This window comes from Bombyx mori, chromosome 24 (genome assembly GCF_030269925.1).
Source record: "Bombyx mori chromosome 24, ASM3026992v2".
In the NCBI taxonomy this organism is placed as follows: domain Eukaryota; kingdom Metazoa; phylum Arthropoda; class Insecta; order Lepidoptera; family Bombycidae; genus Bombyx; species Bombyx mori.
The window spans coordinates 17,833,415-17,847,409 of record NC_085130.1 but is presented as its reverse complement, the minus strand read 5'-3'; the positions used below and the strand labels follow the sequence as shown (position 1 = coordinate 17,847,409).

The 13,995-nt window shown below is 40.9% G+C and overlaps 1 protein-coding gene across 1 annotated transcript in view; it reads right to left on the bottom strand.

Moving 5' to 3' along the window:
- The window catches only part of LOC101741951 (synaptic vesicular amine transporter), a 47,307-nt gene extending 37,059 nt beyond the window's left edge, over nt 1-10,248 (bottom strand). The window contains exons 1-2 of the mRNA XM_038019939.2: nt 10,110-10,248; nt 2,364-2,510 (exon numbers count right to left, since the gene is read on the bottom strand). Of these exons, the coding sequence (XP_037875867.1) occupies nt 2,364-2,496 (133 nt within the window). The 5' untranslated portion in view covers nt 2,497-2,510; nt 10,110-10,248. The remainder of the gene's footprint in view (nt 1-2,363; nt 2,511-10,109) is intronic.
- Nucleotides 10,249-13,995: the final 3,747 nt, after the last annotated feature.

The following is a 13,995-nucleotide window of genomic DNA, read 5'->3' as shown; positions in this document are numbered from 1 at the left end:
AGTGAAGCAGTAATGCGTTTCAATTTGAAGGGCAGATCAGCCGTGGTAACTATGCGTGAGAGCTTAGAACTCATGTCTCGAGGTGGGTGGCGGCATTTACGTTGTAGATGTCTATGGGCTCCGGTAACCACTTAATATCAGATGGGCCGTGAGCTCGTCCACCTATCTAAGCAATAAAAAAAATATTAAAAAAGAAAAAAGATGTCTAATGTGGCAAATAGAATAAGTGTTATTTTATTTAAAAAATTAAAACAACGACAAATAACGTTAGCATGGAAGCTCTGACTTTTTTTTTTTTTTATTGCCTTTGTAGGCAGACGGGCATACGGCCCACCTGATGGTGAGTGGTTACCGTCGCCCATGGACTTCAGCAATGCCAGGGGCAGAGCCAAGCCGCTGCCTACCGCTTAATACTCTCCACAAGCCTCGTTTGAAGAAGGACATGTCATAGCGCTCGGGAAACACCGCGCGGAGGGGAGCTCATTCCAAAGCCGGATGGTACGTGGCAAAAAAGATCTCTGGAAGCGCACTGTGGATGACCGCAGTGGCTCCAGGTAGTGTGGATGAACTCTACTCCGGTGGCGGGCGGTGCGATGGTAAAAACGAGATGCTGGTATCAATGGCTTAATAAATTCAATGGCTTTTGTTTTGTATCTATGAGTTTTTTTTAAGAAATAACGAAATATTCAAACAAAAACAATTAAAAATGGATAGTTATTAAAATAAAAATAATAATATTCAAATTTTCTTTTTTTTAGTAACCTGTTGCAATTAGAAGGTTTGATGTGTGTGTATTAGAATTTATTATTTTGAAATTTTTATTAAATACCCGAGAGAAATCGGGGCGGGACGCAAGCATCAAATAAAACGGACCTTTAATTACAAAAATAAATGTCGCATGATAAGCGAACTGTCGCTGTAAAACAAACAGCCTCTCGATATTATTATCTTTCTTAGATTTTTCTGTTTAACAATATTTTTATTCGATGACTTCACGATTCCTATTCCACCCCGTCGGTCGGGTCGTTACAAGTGGAAAAATCGAAGGACGTCTAATGAATTGTAAATGAAGCACTCCAAGTGATTGCGGGCGCCATCTTGTTACTTGCAAGCGGCCATAACAAAATGGCCGACCGACGTATAAATTCACATATAAATTATTATTTTTATAACGGTTTCTTGTTGTATCCGCGTCTTTTAGAAACAAAACTACTTAAAAGCTAAGTAAATTAGAACAAAATACTACTATCGGCGTAAATGTGAGAAGTAACGACAACTCTAAAGTAAATGTACCCGCAAAATTATAATTTGCGTAATTACTGGTGGTAGGACGTCTTGTGAGTCCGCGCGGGTAGGTACCAGCGCCCTGCCTATTTTTGCCGTGTAGCAGTTATGCCGTTGTAATTATACTAAGACCTTAGAACTCATATCTGCATTTGTGGGTGGCGGCATTTAAGTTGTAGATGTCTATGGGCTCCGGTAACCACTTATCACCTGGCGAGCCGTGAGCTCGTCCAGTCGTCTAAGCAACAAAAAATGTAACAAAAATCAGCAACAATAATATCAACAATATTACATAGATGACTACAAGAAATTGGTTTTAATTGAGACGTGCCTCTTTAATTATTAATTTTGTACGTTATTTTTTTTAAACTCAATTTCTTTATGCCAATAATTATCGAATCTATACTAATATATAAATCTACAGTGGCTTTTACGGATGTTCCGTTATAACTACTGAACCATGCATCCGATTGACTTGAAAATTGGTATCCATGTAGAAAATACATGTACTTAATGGATATGACTTTCACGATGAAGATATAACGTCGTTTCATTACGGGTGGGGGGATCTTGACTCCGCACTGGTAGGTACAACCACCCTGCCTGTTTCTGCCGTGAAGCAGTAATGCGGTTTGAAGGCTGAAAAACTGAGATTAGATACGTACTCAACAAAAATGTTCACGATTGATTTTCACGGTGAAGGAATAACATCGTGTCATAAAAATGAAACCCGCAAAATTATAATTTGCGTAATTACTGGTGGTAGGACCTCTTGTGAGTCCCCGCGGGTAGGTACCACCACCCTGCCTATTTCGGCCGTGAAGCAGTAATGCGTTTCGGCTTGAAGGGCGGGTTGCCATTGTAACTATACTGAGACCTTAGAACTTGTATCTCAAGGTGGGTGGCGTATTAACGTTGTGGATCTCTATGGGCTCCAGTAACCACTTAACAGCATGTGGGCTGTTAGCTCGTCCACCCATCTAAGCAATAAAATTAAATAAATAAAAAGATTCCGACCTCACGTCACGACATCTAAGAGGCAGCGATTCTTCGCTTTATCTCTATAACTTGTAACTCACCGACTGTGGTCAGCAGCATATTGTCCAGGAGCAGAGCTATCGCCACTATGATCAGCACCAGCTTCCTGGACTCCCTGCACGCTGCTATCTTGGCACGCCACCTGCTACTGAAGCCGTCCGACGCGACACCCATGATGAATGATTGATCTATAACAGACCAAGCGATTTAATTGGATTTTTTTTACTGCCAAACCAGGTGCTTGGCTACCGTCACCAATGGAAGTCAGCGGTGCCAGGGGTTGGGTCTAGTCGCTGTCTACCGTTGAGTTAGGAGATACCTGGAGGGGAAGACCTAATTCCAGAGCCAAATGGTATATGGCTTTAAAACGCTCTGTCAATGAACTATGATATTGCTACGCCGGTAAGTGTAACGCTGTCTATCGCCAAATAGTCGAACGAATATCGAAGGACCTAGAACGCTCCAGAAGTACAACGCCATCTATTGTCAGATAGCGGAAACTACTACTAGAGATGTGTGGAATATTCTCGACTATTCTAGGGATGTTGTAATTATTACAATAGCAACCGACTTCTTTAAAAATTTATACTCAAGCCAAATCACTACACCAAAAATAGATTTATCTGGACAGGAAGAAGTACCACTAATAATGCTGGCAGAGGTACAAAAAGCGATATCAACACAAAAGAAAGATAAAGCTTCTGGTTCTGATGGTATCATCAACGAATTTCTTATGGAAAACAAAGACACCATTGCACCGATATTAGTACACATATTCAATGAAATCCTAAAGAGCGAGCATTTTTACGAAAATTGCGCGGAGATGTATGAAATTTCCGTCCATTGAAATATTACAATTTAAGGACCAAATATTGCATTTCTTAGAGGACGCAATTCTATTTTTGGGGCATGTGTGTCAATAGAAGCTTAACCTCAAGTTTGTAGGGTCGTCACCCTTGTCCCCCGGCCGCCATTCCGGAAAAAGGGGTGGAAACACTTTTATCTCAATATCTCGGAAACTATGCGACTCACAAAAAATTTGTAAAGTCATAATTTGTAGCAAATTGTTTTGCCTACAAACATGTTTATATAACTTTTTGCCCGAAATTAAAAATTAAAGAAGTTATAAGCAAAAAAGTGAGAATTTGTTAATAAAAATTTTCTTTTTTGCTCTATAACTTTTTTTTTATACATTTTACAAAAAAATTACCTCAGACCAATCTTGTAGATGATCTTTTGAGGAAATTTTTTCCCTATATTATTTCAGCGCTCCAACTCTGACCGGGTTCGTCAATGCTCATGAGAATCCGGTCGAAATGAAATGCTTAACTTATTTTTGTGTTTTTTTGATGTGAAACATCTATAGCCGCACTTAAAACCGATTTCTGGTGTGGCGACACATGCCGTGGCGACGCGTCGCCACGCTATATGATGGCATGATACAGTCTATATGCAGTAGTGTCCTCCAACCAGGTGGACTGACGACTTAGTGCGCACGGCGGGAAGTCGTTGGATGCGGAAGGCGGAGGACCGCATTATGTGGAAGGCATTGGGGAAGGCCTATGTCCAGCAGTGGGCAGATAAAGGCTGATGATGATGATGATGATGCAGTAGTGTGTACGGTGTGGCGACGCGTCGCCATGCGCGATCGACTGTGCGATTCTCTCCCACTCGATCCGGCGTTAAGCCATCTCTCTCGCTACACTGAGCTCGGATACCTATAGTGTATACTCCGTAGTGTATTGTATACAGTGTTGTTTACTACAGTACACATAACCTGTGTTTTACTTGAAAACAAATTATAAATAGGCGGGGAAATGATGTCCATGAGCTGCGCCAACCACTTAATCCGCGTAAGCCAAAAAAAAAGTAGTAATCACCAATAACTTAAAAGGCAATATCAGTCTGATTAATAACCGATATTTATAATGACAGCGTCCATCGTTATAATCGTTTAAATAATACGTAAACGAAAACCGGTGCCAGCCCAACCGGAACCGGCGCCATATTGCGCGCTCGGGTCGTTAGCGTCTCATTTCCGTTACGTCCGGCCATCTTGTTCCGTCGCTCGATTCATAATCACATCTTTTGTTTGGTTTTAAGTCGGATAATTACGGCGTTTAATTTTATTTTGTTATTGTGTCGATTAATTGATTTTTCGGGTTATCTTTCATTAAATAAAGTCATCTTATTGCAAAGGCAACCAACGCATTGGAAGGTGAAGAAATAAAGAATATTCTAGAATATAAAGAAGAATACTTACTAGTGGCAGGACGTCTTATGAGTCCGCACGGGTAGGTACTACCACTCCGCCTATTTCTGCCGTGAAGCAGTAATGCGTTTCGGTTTGAAGGGTCGGGCAGCTGTTGTAACTATAGTTGATACCTTAGAACTTATATCTCAAGGTGGGTGGCGCATTTATGTTGTAGATGTCTATGGGCTCCAGTAACCACTTAGCACCAGGTGGGCTGTGAGCTCGTCCACCCATCTAAGCAATAAAAAATAAATAAAAAGTGTGATGTCGTGGGACACCGGATAGGAACGAAGTTCCTTATTATAAAAATATTATTTATAAGTTCTATTCGAGATATAAAGAAAATAAAACTGGAGATTTCGCAAACCCCCCGGGGTAATTCGGTAACGTGCGAACTTATTGTGGTACACTTCATTCACGGTTGTTTGCATAAGAGTTAGTGTATTGCGCAAACGAGCGCTCCGAGATCGTGGTCAATGAATGATAAAAAAATATGTAATTATTTGTACGTTATTACAAAGTTTGCCAAAATATATGTAATCCCTATTTACCCAGAAATTGCGGTTAATGGGGACGAAATAAGTGTTAATAGAGAACTTTGCTAGGGTTGCCACTGCTTGGTTTTAATTAATTTATTTATTTACTTGCTACAACAAAGTGATCATCAATAAATGATCATGAAGTGAACACCACGACAATGCAATAATATCTGCTTGGCCGTACTCACTAGATGCCCTACCATTAGTAGACCTTAACCCGCAGCCCACTGAGTTTCTCGCCGGATCTTCTCAGTGGGTCGCGTTTCCGATCCGGTGGTAGATTGTGCGAAGCACGGTTCTCGCTAGGGCCAGTGTTAGCAACACTCCTGGTTTGAGCCCCGTAAGCTCACCTACTAGCTCGGTGAATCTAGAATAACCCCTCGAGTTTACTAGAATAGATAGGAAAAAAAATGTAGTAGATAAAGACTTAATATGTATGTCATAGTTTTTTTTTATTGCTTAGATGGATGGACGAGCTCACAGCCCACCTGGTGTTAAGTGGTTACTGGAGCCCATCTACAACGTAAATGCGCCACCCGTCTTGAGATATAAGTTCTAAGGTCTCAGTATAGCTACAACGGCTACCCCACCCTTCGAACCGAAACGCATTACTGCTTCACGGCGGAATAGTTACATTATTCAGTCTGACTGACCCGGTGGTGCAGTGGTTAGCGGCCTAGACTCTTGCGCGGAGGGTAATGGGTTCGATCCCGCATCGGGCAAAGCGTTGTATGATAAAAAAGTTTGTTTGATCTTGTCTAGGCGTTTATTATCTATATATGTGTATATTTAAACGTATTATATACCAGCGACCCGCCCTCGCTTCGCTTCGGAAACATTAAATTTTATTATTGATAGCTGAGTCCCACGATGTTATGTCCCGTCGTACCGCGGGTGAGGCCGCGGGGCGAAGCTAGTCTAAAAAAGTAAAGCCTTAGTTACTCCTTATATCATTAGCTACTTATCAGTGAAAGTCCCGTCAAAATCGGTCCAGCCGTCCCAGAGATTAGCCGGAACAAACAGACAGACAGACAAGATTGTAAATTTTTTTATTTTGGTGTATGTACCGTATATAATATAAAAAGCGGTTATTTCAATATTACAAACAGACACTCCAATTTTATTTATATTTATAGATTATAGATAAGCATGTTTATGGATCTCTGGTAGCTATAAGACAGGGATTTCTAAATTATGTCGTTAATTATTTACGTATTTAGCTTTAAAGCCAAACTTTCTGTGCTAAGAGACTAGTTAATGACAATGCCAAAGTTCTCCCTCTGGTCGTCGATTTAAAACGAAGCGTATAAAAAGATGAAAAGATTGTAAAAGGATAAGCGTCTTTAGCCAATTTCCCTGTGGACCTTTTGACGTTCTTAATAAACCAAATCGATAATTATTTCGAACCGTAATCTATACTAATATTATAAAGAGGAAGATTTGTTTGTTTGTATTGTATAGGCTCCGAAACTACTGAACCGATTTGAAAAGTTATTTCACTGTTCGGAAGCTACACTGTTCCCGAGTGACATAGGCTATATTCTTTTTTTTGAAGTTATACTTCTTTAGGCGCGTTATGAAAAATTGATGAGAGTGAAATTTAACGATGCGCGCGCACCGTGACACAAAATTAACAGAATGAAGTTGCCCACTAAATCGCTCATTACATTACGACCGACGTAACTTGACGAGTCTGAATATAGCCGCGGGTGAACTTTCCGAACCGTACCGAGAATTACCGAATTTATACGATGTCAAGAAAAGGGATGTCCAATATGCGTGTTTCAGGATGTTGTTTAATCGATTTTTTTTCAAATTGATTAAAATTTAAATAAAAAAAAGAAATAATTTTAATAAAAATAAAGTATAACTTCTTACGCGCGTACATTAGCACACGCACACTTTTTTTTTTTACAAAAACTCCAATAATGTAACTCAAGGTGTAAAAAAATTACTTAAAATATTCATTATTACATCGCGTGCGCTGCGAAAACTATTGATGATAGAATAAAATAATGTACTACGACTTTGTAGAAAGCATTATTATTTACAAAAAGTGTCGCGACAACATATGTCTAACTATTATAGTTATGCCGCAATAAGTGTTCTTTTATTTAAAAAAATAAAACAACGTCAAATATCGTTGAAATTTTTGTTAAAGACCCGAGCGGAGCCGGAGCGGGCCTCTAGTTTAAGATAAATTCGATTTGTGTAATAAGAGGATTTTCTAGATAAAATTAAACGGGCTTCAATAAAAATGAGAAGGTGGTGTGGTAGTAATAAGCGACCCTGATTGTTGCGCTAAAGTTGACGGTTCGATTCTCTCATCGGGCGAACATTCGTGTGATGTACAGATGTGTTTGCTCATTGTCTGGGTGTTTATTATTACAGATCTTTTTTATTTTTTTTGATTGCTTAGATGGGTGGACGAGCTCACAGTCCACCTGATATTAAGTGGTTACTGGAGCCCATAGACATCTAGAATGTAAATGCGCCACCCACCTTGAGATATAAGTTCTAAGGTCTCAAGTATAATTACAACGGCTACCCCACCCTTCAAACGCATTACTGCGTCACGGCAGAAATAGGCAGGGTGGTGGTACCTACCCGTGCGGACTCACAAGAGGTCCTACCACCAGTAATTACGCAAATTATAATTTTGCGGGTTTGATTTTTATTACACGATCTTATTCCTTCACCGTGGAAGTGAATCGTGAATCGCTAAGTACGTATTTCATTAGAAAATTTGGTACCCGCCTGCGGGATTCGAACACCGTTGCATCGCTACATACGAATGCACCGGACGTCTTATCCTTTAGGCCACGACAACTTCTAAGACGGACTATGACAGCTTTTTGCAACTTTAGTAATCGAAAAAAAGGAAGATCTTCCATCGGACTGGAGAAACTGCTCCGTAGGCCGACGACGGTGCAAATGTTGTTAACGCACTGCAGGCCTCTGTCAATTATATTCGGTTCTATGATAGATACAGCTAAAGAAACGCCTAAAGCTGACATTCGGCAAGGACCGGTCTTGTCTCTCACGCATACCAGTGACACACTGTTCTTCGATAGTATACACGATATGCAGAGGATCACACCGAGAAACCGGCACGACAGGGCACCCTCTCATCGTGGCGCCGTTAGCTACATTCCCGGTCCTACAGACCGAATTGTAAACAGTCGACGTCGCCCTAAACACGTCATTTCGGATCCTCCCGATCCACAAACGGTGCTTTTAGGTACCTCAAGCACCGGTCATCGTTCTCGTCGAACCCGTCGCTTACGACGAAGGGCTCGACGAGTAAATTAACGCACAGACACAGCCCACTGAGTTACTCGCCGGATCTTCTCAGTGAGTCGCGTTTCTGATGAGGTGGTAGATTCTGCGAAACACTGCTCTTGCTAGGGCCAGTGTTAGCAACGACGTCAGATTTGAGCCCCGTGAGCTCGCCTACTAGTTAACGTTACGCTAAAATGGTCTCTCAAAACCATCAGCTTAGATAGAAAAAAAAAGAGGATCACAAGGGGCATGCTTAACACCTCCACTGCGGAACTGGCCCATACCGTCTGGCTCTCTCCCATGTACAGGCCGATTATTTAAGGCGTTTATAAGAGTCCGACCCCGACTACTGTTTACCATAAGCTGTATACAGTATGTTTTCGCAAAGTTATAACGGTTTAGTCTACCCTAACGCTGGTGGGTTGAGTAAGACCCGCCACACACTACTGGAAATATCGTTGAGGGCACTTTATGACCAGCCGCCGCACCAAATTAAGGCTTACGATTTGTATTTGCCGCAGCCAAGATGCTAGCATACGTGTCATCAGAATTTCGAGAATCGCATCTCAAATGGATGACTCTCTAAGGCGGATCACTTAATGATTTGAATTAAATTTGCTTCGAATCAACCCTTTGAAGATGGGCTGGGCGTTCATTGCGAAGGGCTCCTGTATCGTAGTTCCCTAATTTCAAGGAATATCCTTCAAAATTCCAAGACAATTTGATTCTCGGAGCGACCTCAATACCGGACCATTAAGATAAAGCTAGGTGGACCCCTAAAACGCTGGTAGCCCTCATCAGGATCTATTCACGGCTCGGCAAAGGTATTTTTATACGAAGTGCAGATCCGCCATTTGACTCTACAGAGGGTCGTATCGATTGCCGATAATCTCACGGGTGATATGGAACCTTTTGTTGGCTTTGTACCGTGTGTTCCATGGGGAGTGCTCCGAGGAATTCTGTGAGATGGTCCCGTCATTTTGTTTTTACTATCGCCCTATCCCCCACATTGCTTTGCTCCGTGTTACAACCCTACTATCTAGAACCACGTCTAAGAACAGTGCGTTTCCAGAGACCTTCATGCACCGTCCTGCTTTGGTATGAACTCTGCGATGTCTCCTTAGTCCTTTGACTTCAAACGAGGCTTGAGAGCTTCCAGTAGTAGCCAATGCGTTGGGTTTGCCCTTAACAATGCTGATGTCTATGGACAACGATGATCTTTTATCAGGACGAATTACGTGTGTGCATTTGTCTTGGAATAAACTGGCAGTACATCCCGTCTGGGGATGGATGTTCGCAATCGTGTAGCTGAACTCCACAATGCATTTAGTAAGCTAATGTACCTACGCAGTCGAAACATGGACCTCATGTCTCAAGTGACCTCATAACGCAAGTATTTTTTTTTGCTTAGGTGGTTGGACGAGCTCACAGCCCACCTGGTGTTAAGTGGTTACTGGAGCCCATAGACATCTACAACGTACATGCGCCATCCATCTTGAGATATAAGTTCTAAGGTCTCAGTATAGTTACAACGGCTGCCCCACCCTTCAAACCGAAACGCATTACTGCTTCACGGCAGCAATAGGCCGGGTGGTGGTACCTACCCGTGCGGACTCACAAGAGGTCCTACCACCAGTAAAAACGTAAGTAGGTATAACGGATCGAAACCCTGTTTATCAAAAGTAAAAGTTAATAAATCGAAACATACTCACGTTTTAAATGTGTTTGGACGCGAGTTCTTGATAATTCATTGCTCTCAGTGGATTTTTAGTTTGCGCTCTCGTGTGTTCGACACGCGTCCGCCTCCCGCCGTAGCCACCGAGCAACTGACTTACTCTCGACGGGGACTTCTTAAAAAAATCAGGATCTGACATCTATAGTCCGATGCGTGTACACAGTAAAGTGTATTCAGTGACACAATAATATTTTTATATATCTTTTATTTATGTATTTTTTATACAGTAAGCAAACGTGCGTACGGCTGACCTGATGGTAACTGTCACTCATAGCAAGAGTTATAGCCCAAAAAAAGTCCACTACAAAAATAATCGCAGGAGATGCGAACAAACTTCTTAAATTTCCTTTTGAATTTCTCTGTGTATTAAGCTTAGTAGGCCACGGCTTGGCTCTGCTCCTGGCATTGCTGAAGTCCATGGGCGACGGTAACCACTTACCATCAGGTGGGCCGTACGCTCGTCTGCCTACAAAGGCAATAAAAAACAAAAAGCTGTAATATTTTCTTCGGGTTTCGCAGATATCCACAATATATGTATTTAAATGCGCGTTCGCTACTTCGACAACTGTGAAGTATTCTCGGAGCCTCTGTAATAATATAACAACAATTAATTACTGGTGGTAGGACCTCTTGTGAGTCCGCACGGGTAGGTACAACCGCCCCGCCTATTTATGCCGTGAAGCAGTAATGCGTTTGGGTTTGAAGGGTGAGACAGCCGTTGTACTATAAAAACTGAGCTTTAAAACTCCTGTCTCGAGGTGGGTTATGGGCTCTATAGGAGTCTATGGGCTCCGGTTACCATCACCACGAGCGAATTGAAACCCATGCTAGTAATAAAAAATACTGGTTGTCTGTAAAGTCGGTTTACGGACGATAGTTTTACGTGATAACGTCAGTAGTGTAACTTTTCGAAATGCTAACTCTGACGTCACGCGAGAAGAGAGATAAATGTGTCACAAGCCAACGCCTGGGCTGATCGTGCCTCTCTATCGCTTGTAGCGCGTTCTCGCTTGCACGATCAGGCTCGGGCGGAACGCGACACTCTTTTGTGCGTGCATTCGGTCTTTATCAATTTATATAACATTATTACGTTAACAATGAAATACAAAATAAGGTATTTTGATAAAGCTGAAGACGGTGAAGGATTTTCTTCGGCCTCTTTGATGCTCATCAGTCTTCACGTGGTCCCAGTAGGAGCTGGCTGGACAGGATTTACTGCGACGAGAATGAGACGTGGGCGAAAAAGCCTAAAAAAGTTCGCTTGAAGTCAACATTTAACAAGATTGAATACTAATCCTACTGTTGCTTTTGTACTGTGGTTTCAAAGCCATTCGTCTGTCTCGCTCGATCGCTTTATTTTTCAGTTAATTCAGAGCGAGACAGATAACAAAGCCAACATTCATTCTATACGTGTAGCGCTTATAAATACCATCTTAAAATGACCTCTATATTAATACCAGTTTATTCATGGAAATTTTCGTGACATGACCAGCCTCCTCCTTACGATTATAAGTATGGACCGACTTTTGGTGTGAGTTAACGAGTTCACAGCTCGTCTGATGTTAAGTGGTAACCTGAACCCGTGGAGAAGAGAGGGCGAGCCAAAACATTATTGTAAATATGTACTTTTTATTCCAACAAAAAAATTCGTTAAGCTCCTAATAAATGTTAATGTCCAGGAACTCTAGTAGTCAGGTTATTGTGAGGTGAACTAGAATCCGCACGATTCTCTAGTCTTGTCAGAGGCTGTATGTGTCTAGATAAATTGGACTATGAAATCCAATCTAAAATCGTAGTCAATTCAATATTAACTCTATAATTCAAAAGACAAAGTCTATTTTCCTTAAACCTTTATATGTCATGGAAATATAGCTTTATTTTCGAATGGCATAAGATAGAAAATTCTATACACCGTATTTGAAAGCTACAGGTTTCTTATAAAGTTCCGTGCGAGCTTTAGCATCTGAAAAGATATTGGCGTAAACATTTCATAAAATATTTTCTTCTAAAAACTAAAAAAAAGAATATTTTTTCAAATTTTATTTTAATTACAAAAGATAAGTATAATAATGATTGCTTAAAATAAAATAAAAACTAAGTCGTGATCTAGAATAGAACTTGAGTCTAGAATTTTAGACCGTCACCACGAAGCCATTGGAGGATTTTATCTAACGCAATAAATAAATGAGATAAAAAAATGTAATAAAGATATAAAGTGTTGGCGTACATCCTTTTCCTTTCAAGCTTCGAAGCGCAATCCTTAATAACCATTGTCGTCTCTTTCGCACCAATACTAAAACGTGTATGTCTGTCTCTTTCTCTACTTGTAGATATACGCCCACCCTTTTATGATGGCCTAGTAACTTGCTTTGACTTCACTTGTTTCTTTTTCTATTTTTAATTGATAAGTTGGCTAGTTTTGTCCTATTTGACTCTAAGTTTAAGATGTCATGTAACGTGGGAATATGTTTATTCTTCTGCTGACGTCATTTGTGCCTAAGATGTCTTCAAGAAAACTTCCACATGCTATGCTGCTTAGACTAGTTTTTTTTGCTTATCAGTGGATGAGCTCACAGCCCATGTACAAAGTGTCTGCTTGTTTGACTGTTTTCTAATCTCAATTGTGTTTTGGTGTGCAATAAAGTATGTTCTCTCTCTCTCTCTTTCTTTCTCTCTCTCCTCTTTTTCTCTCTCCCATCTAGTTTTAAGTGTCCGGGGTCTACCAGCGCGTCTTGTTGGTTATGAGATATAGATACTCAAAGTATGGCTACTATTATTGAAGTGAAAACTTCTTTAGAATCGTTGTGATTGCAAACCGGATGCAACGGAAAAAACGACAGGTAAGAGACACAAATACAAAAATGTGTAGGATGAAGCCAGCAAAGAATGAGACAAAAATATACATACTATTTAATACAGCGCCATCTGTGAGATTTTTTAATACTAACGTGTGTATGAAAGCTCTTGTAGTGAATTTTAATTTAGGATTATACGTGAAATTAAAATATCAATTCACAGAGGGCGCTACCTTACAATTATTTACTAATGACAAAATTTTACATATACTTAAGACGTTTAGGATAATTGTATTTTAATTTTGGAAGGTTTCACTTCTACCACGTGTGAATTGCACACATGTATTTTTTTTTTTCTCAAGAGCGCTCAAGCAAGCTATGAAAAGAACTTCGCCTGGAACTTCTCTTAGGACCTAAATAGAGGGTGATTCTACAGAGAACTGAAGGTTCTATGAGATTCGGCGAGCAGTAAAAAGTAATGCGCTGGACATATTGTCGCTGGAGCAGTTGGGTTCTTGGGTGGAGACCACGCTCATGCGATTGGACCCTCCAATCCTCCACCCACGGTGGAAAGGTAGCCGATGATGATAAGGAGAACCGAAGATCTGTCTCAATGGCGTGGATTGCGAGAGGTCTATATCCAGCAGTGTACTGATGATGGTAAAACTTTTCTCCGATTTTCACAACATACAACACTCGAATATGGACATATCTATAGTTGTAATTGTCCACGAATAACAATCAAAATGTTACCAATGGTAGGGCGTCCTACGAGTCCGCACGGGTAGGTACCACAACCCTGCTTATTTCCACCAATAAGCACTAATGCGTTCCAGTTTGAAGGATGGGGCAGCCGTTGTGCTGTAAAAACTGAGACCTTGAACTTTTGTCTCAAGATTTGAGGCTGCATTTGCGTTTTCGATGTCTATGGGCTCCGGTAACCACATAACACTAGTTGCGCAATAAGCTCGTCTACACATTCGAGCAATAAAGAATGGTGCGCGTGCAACTTGAAGCACGTGAAAGAAATGAAACTTCTTTTGCGGTGTGCAGTATTTTGGTTTTCTT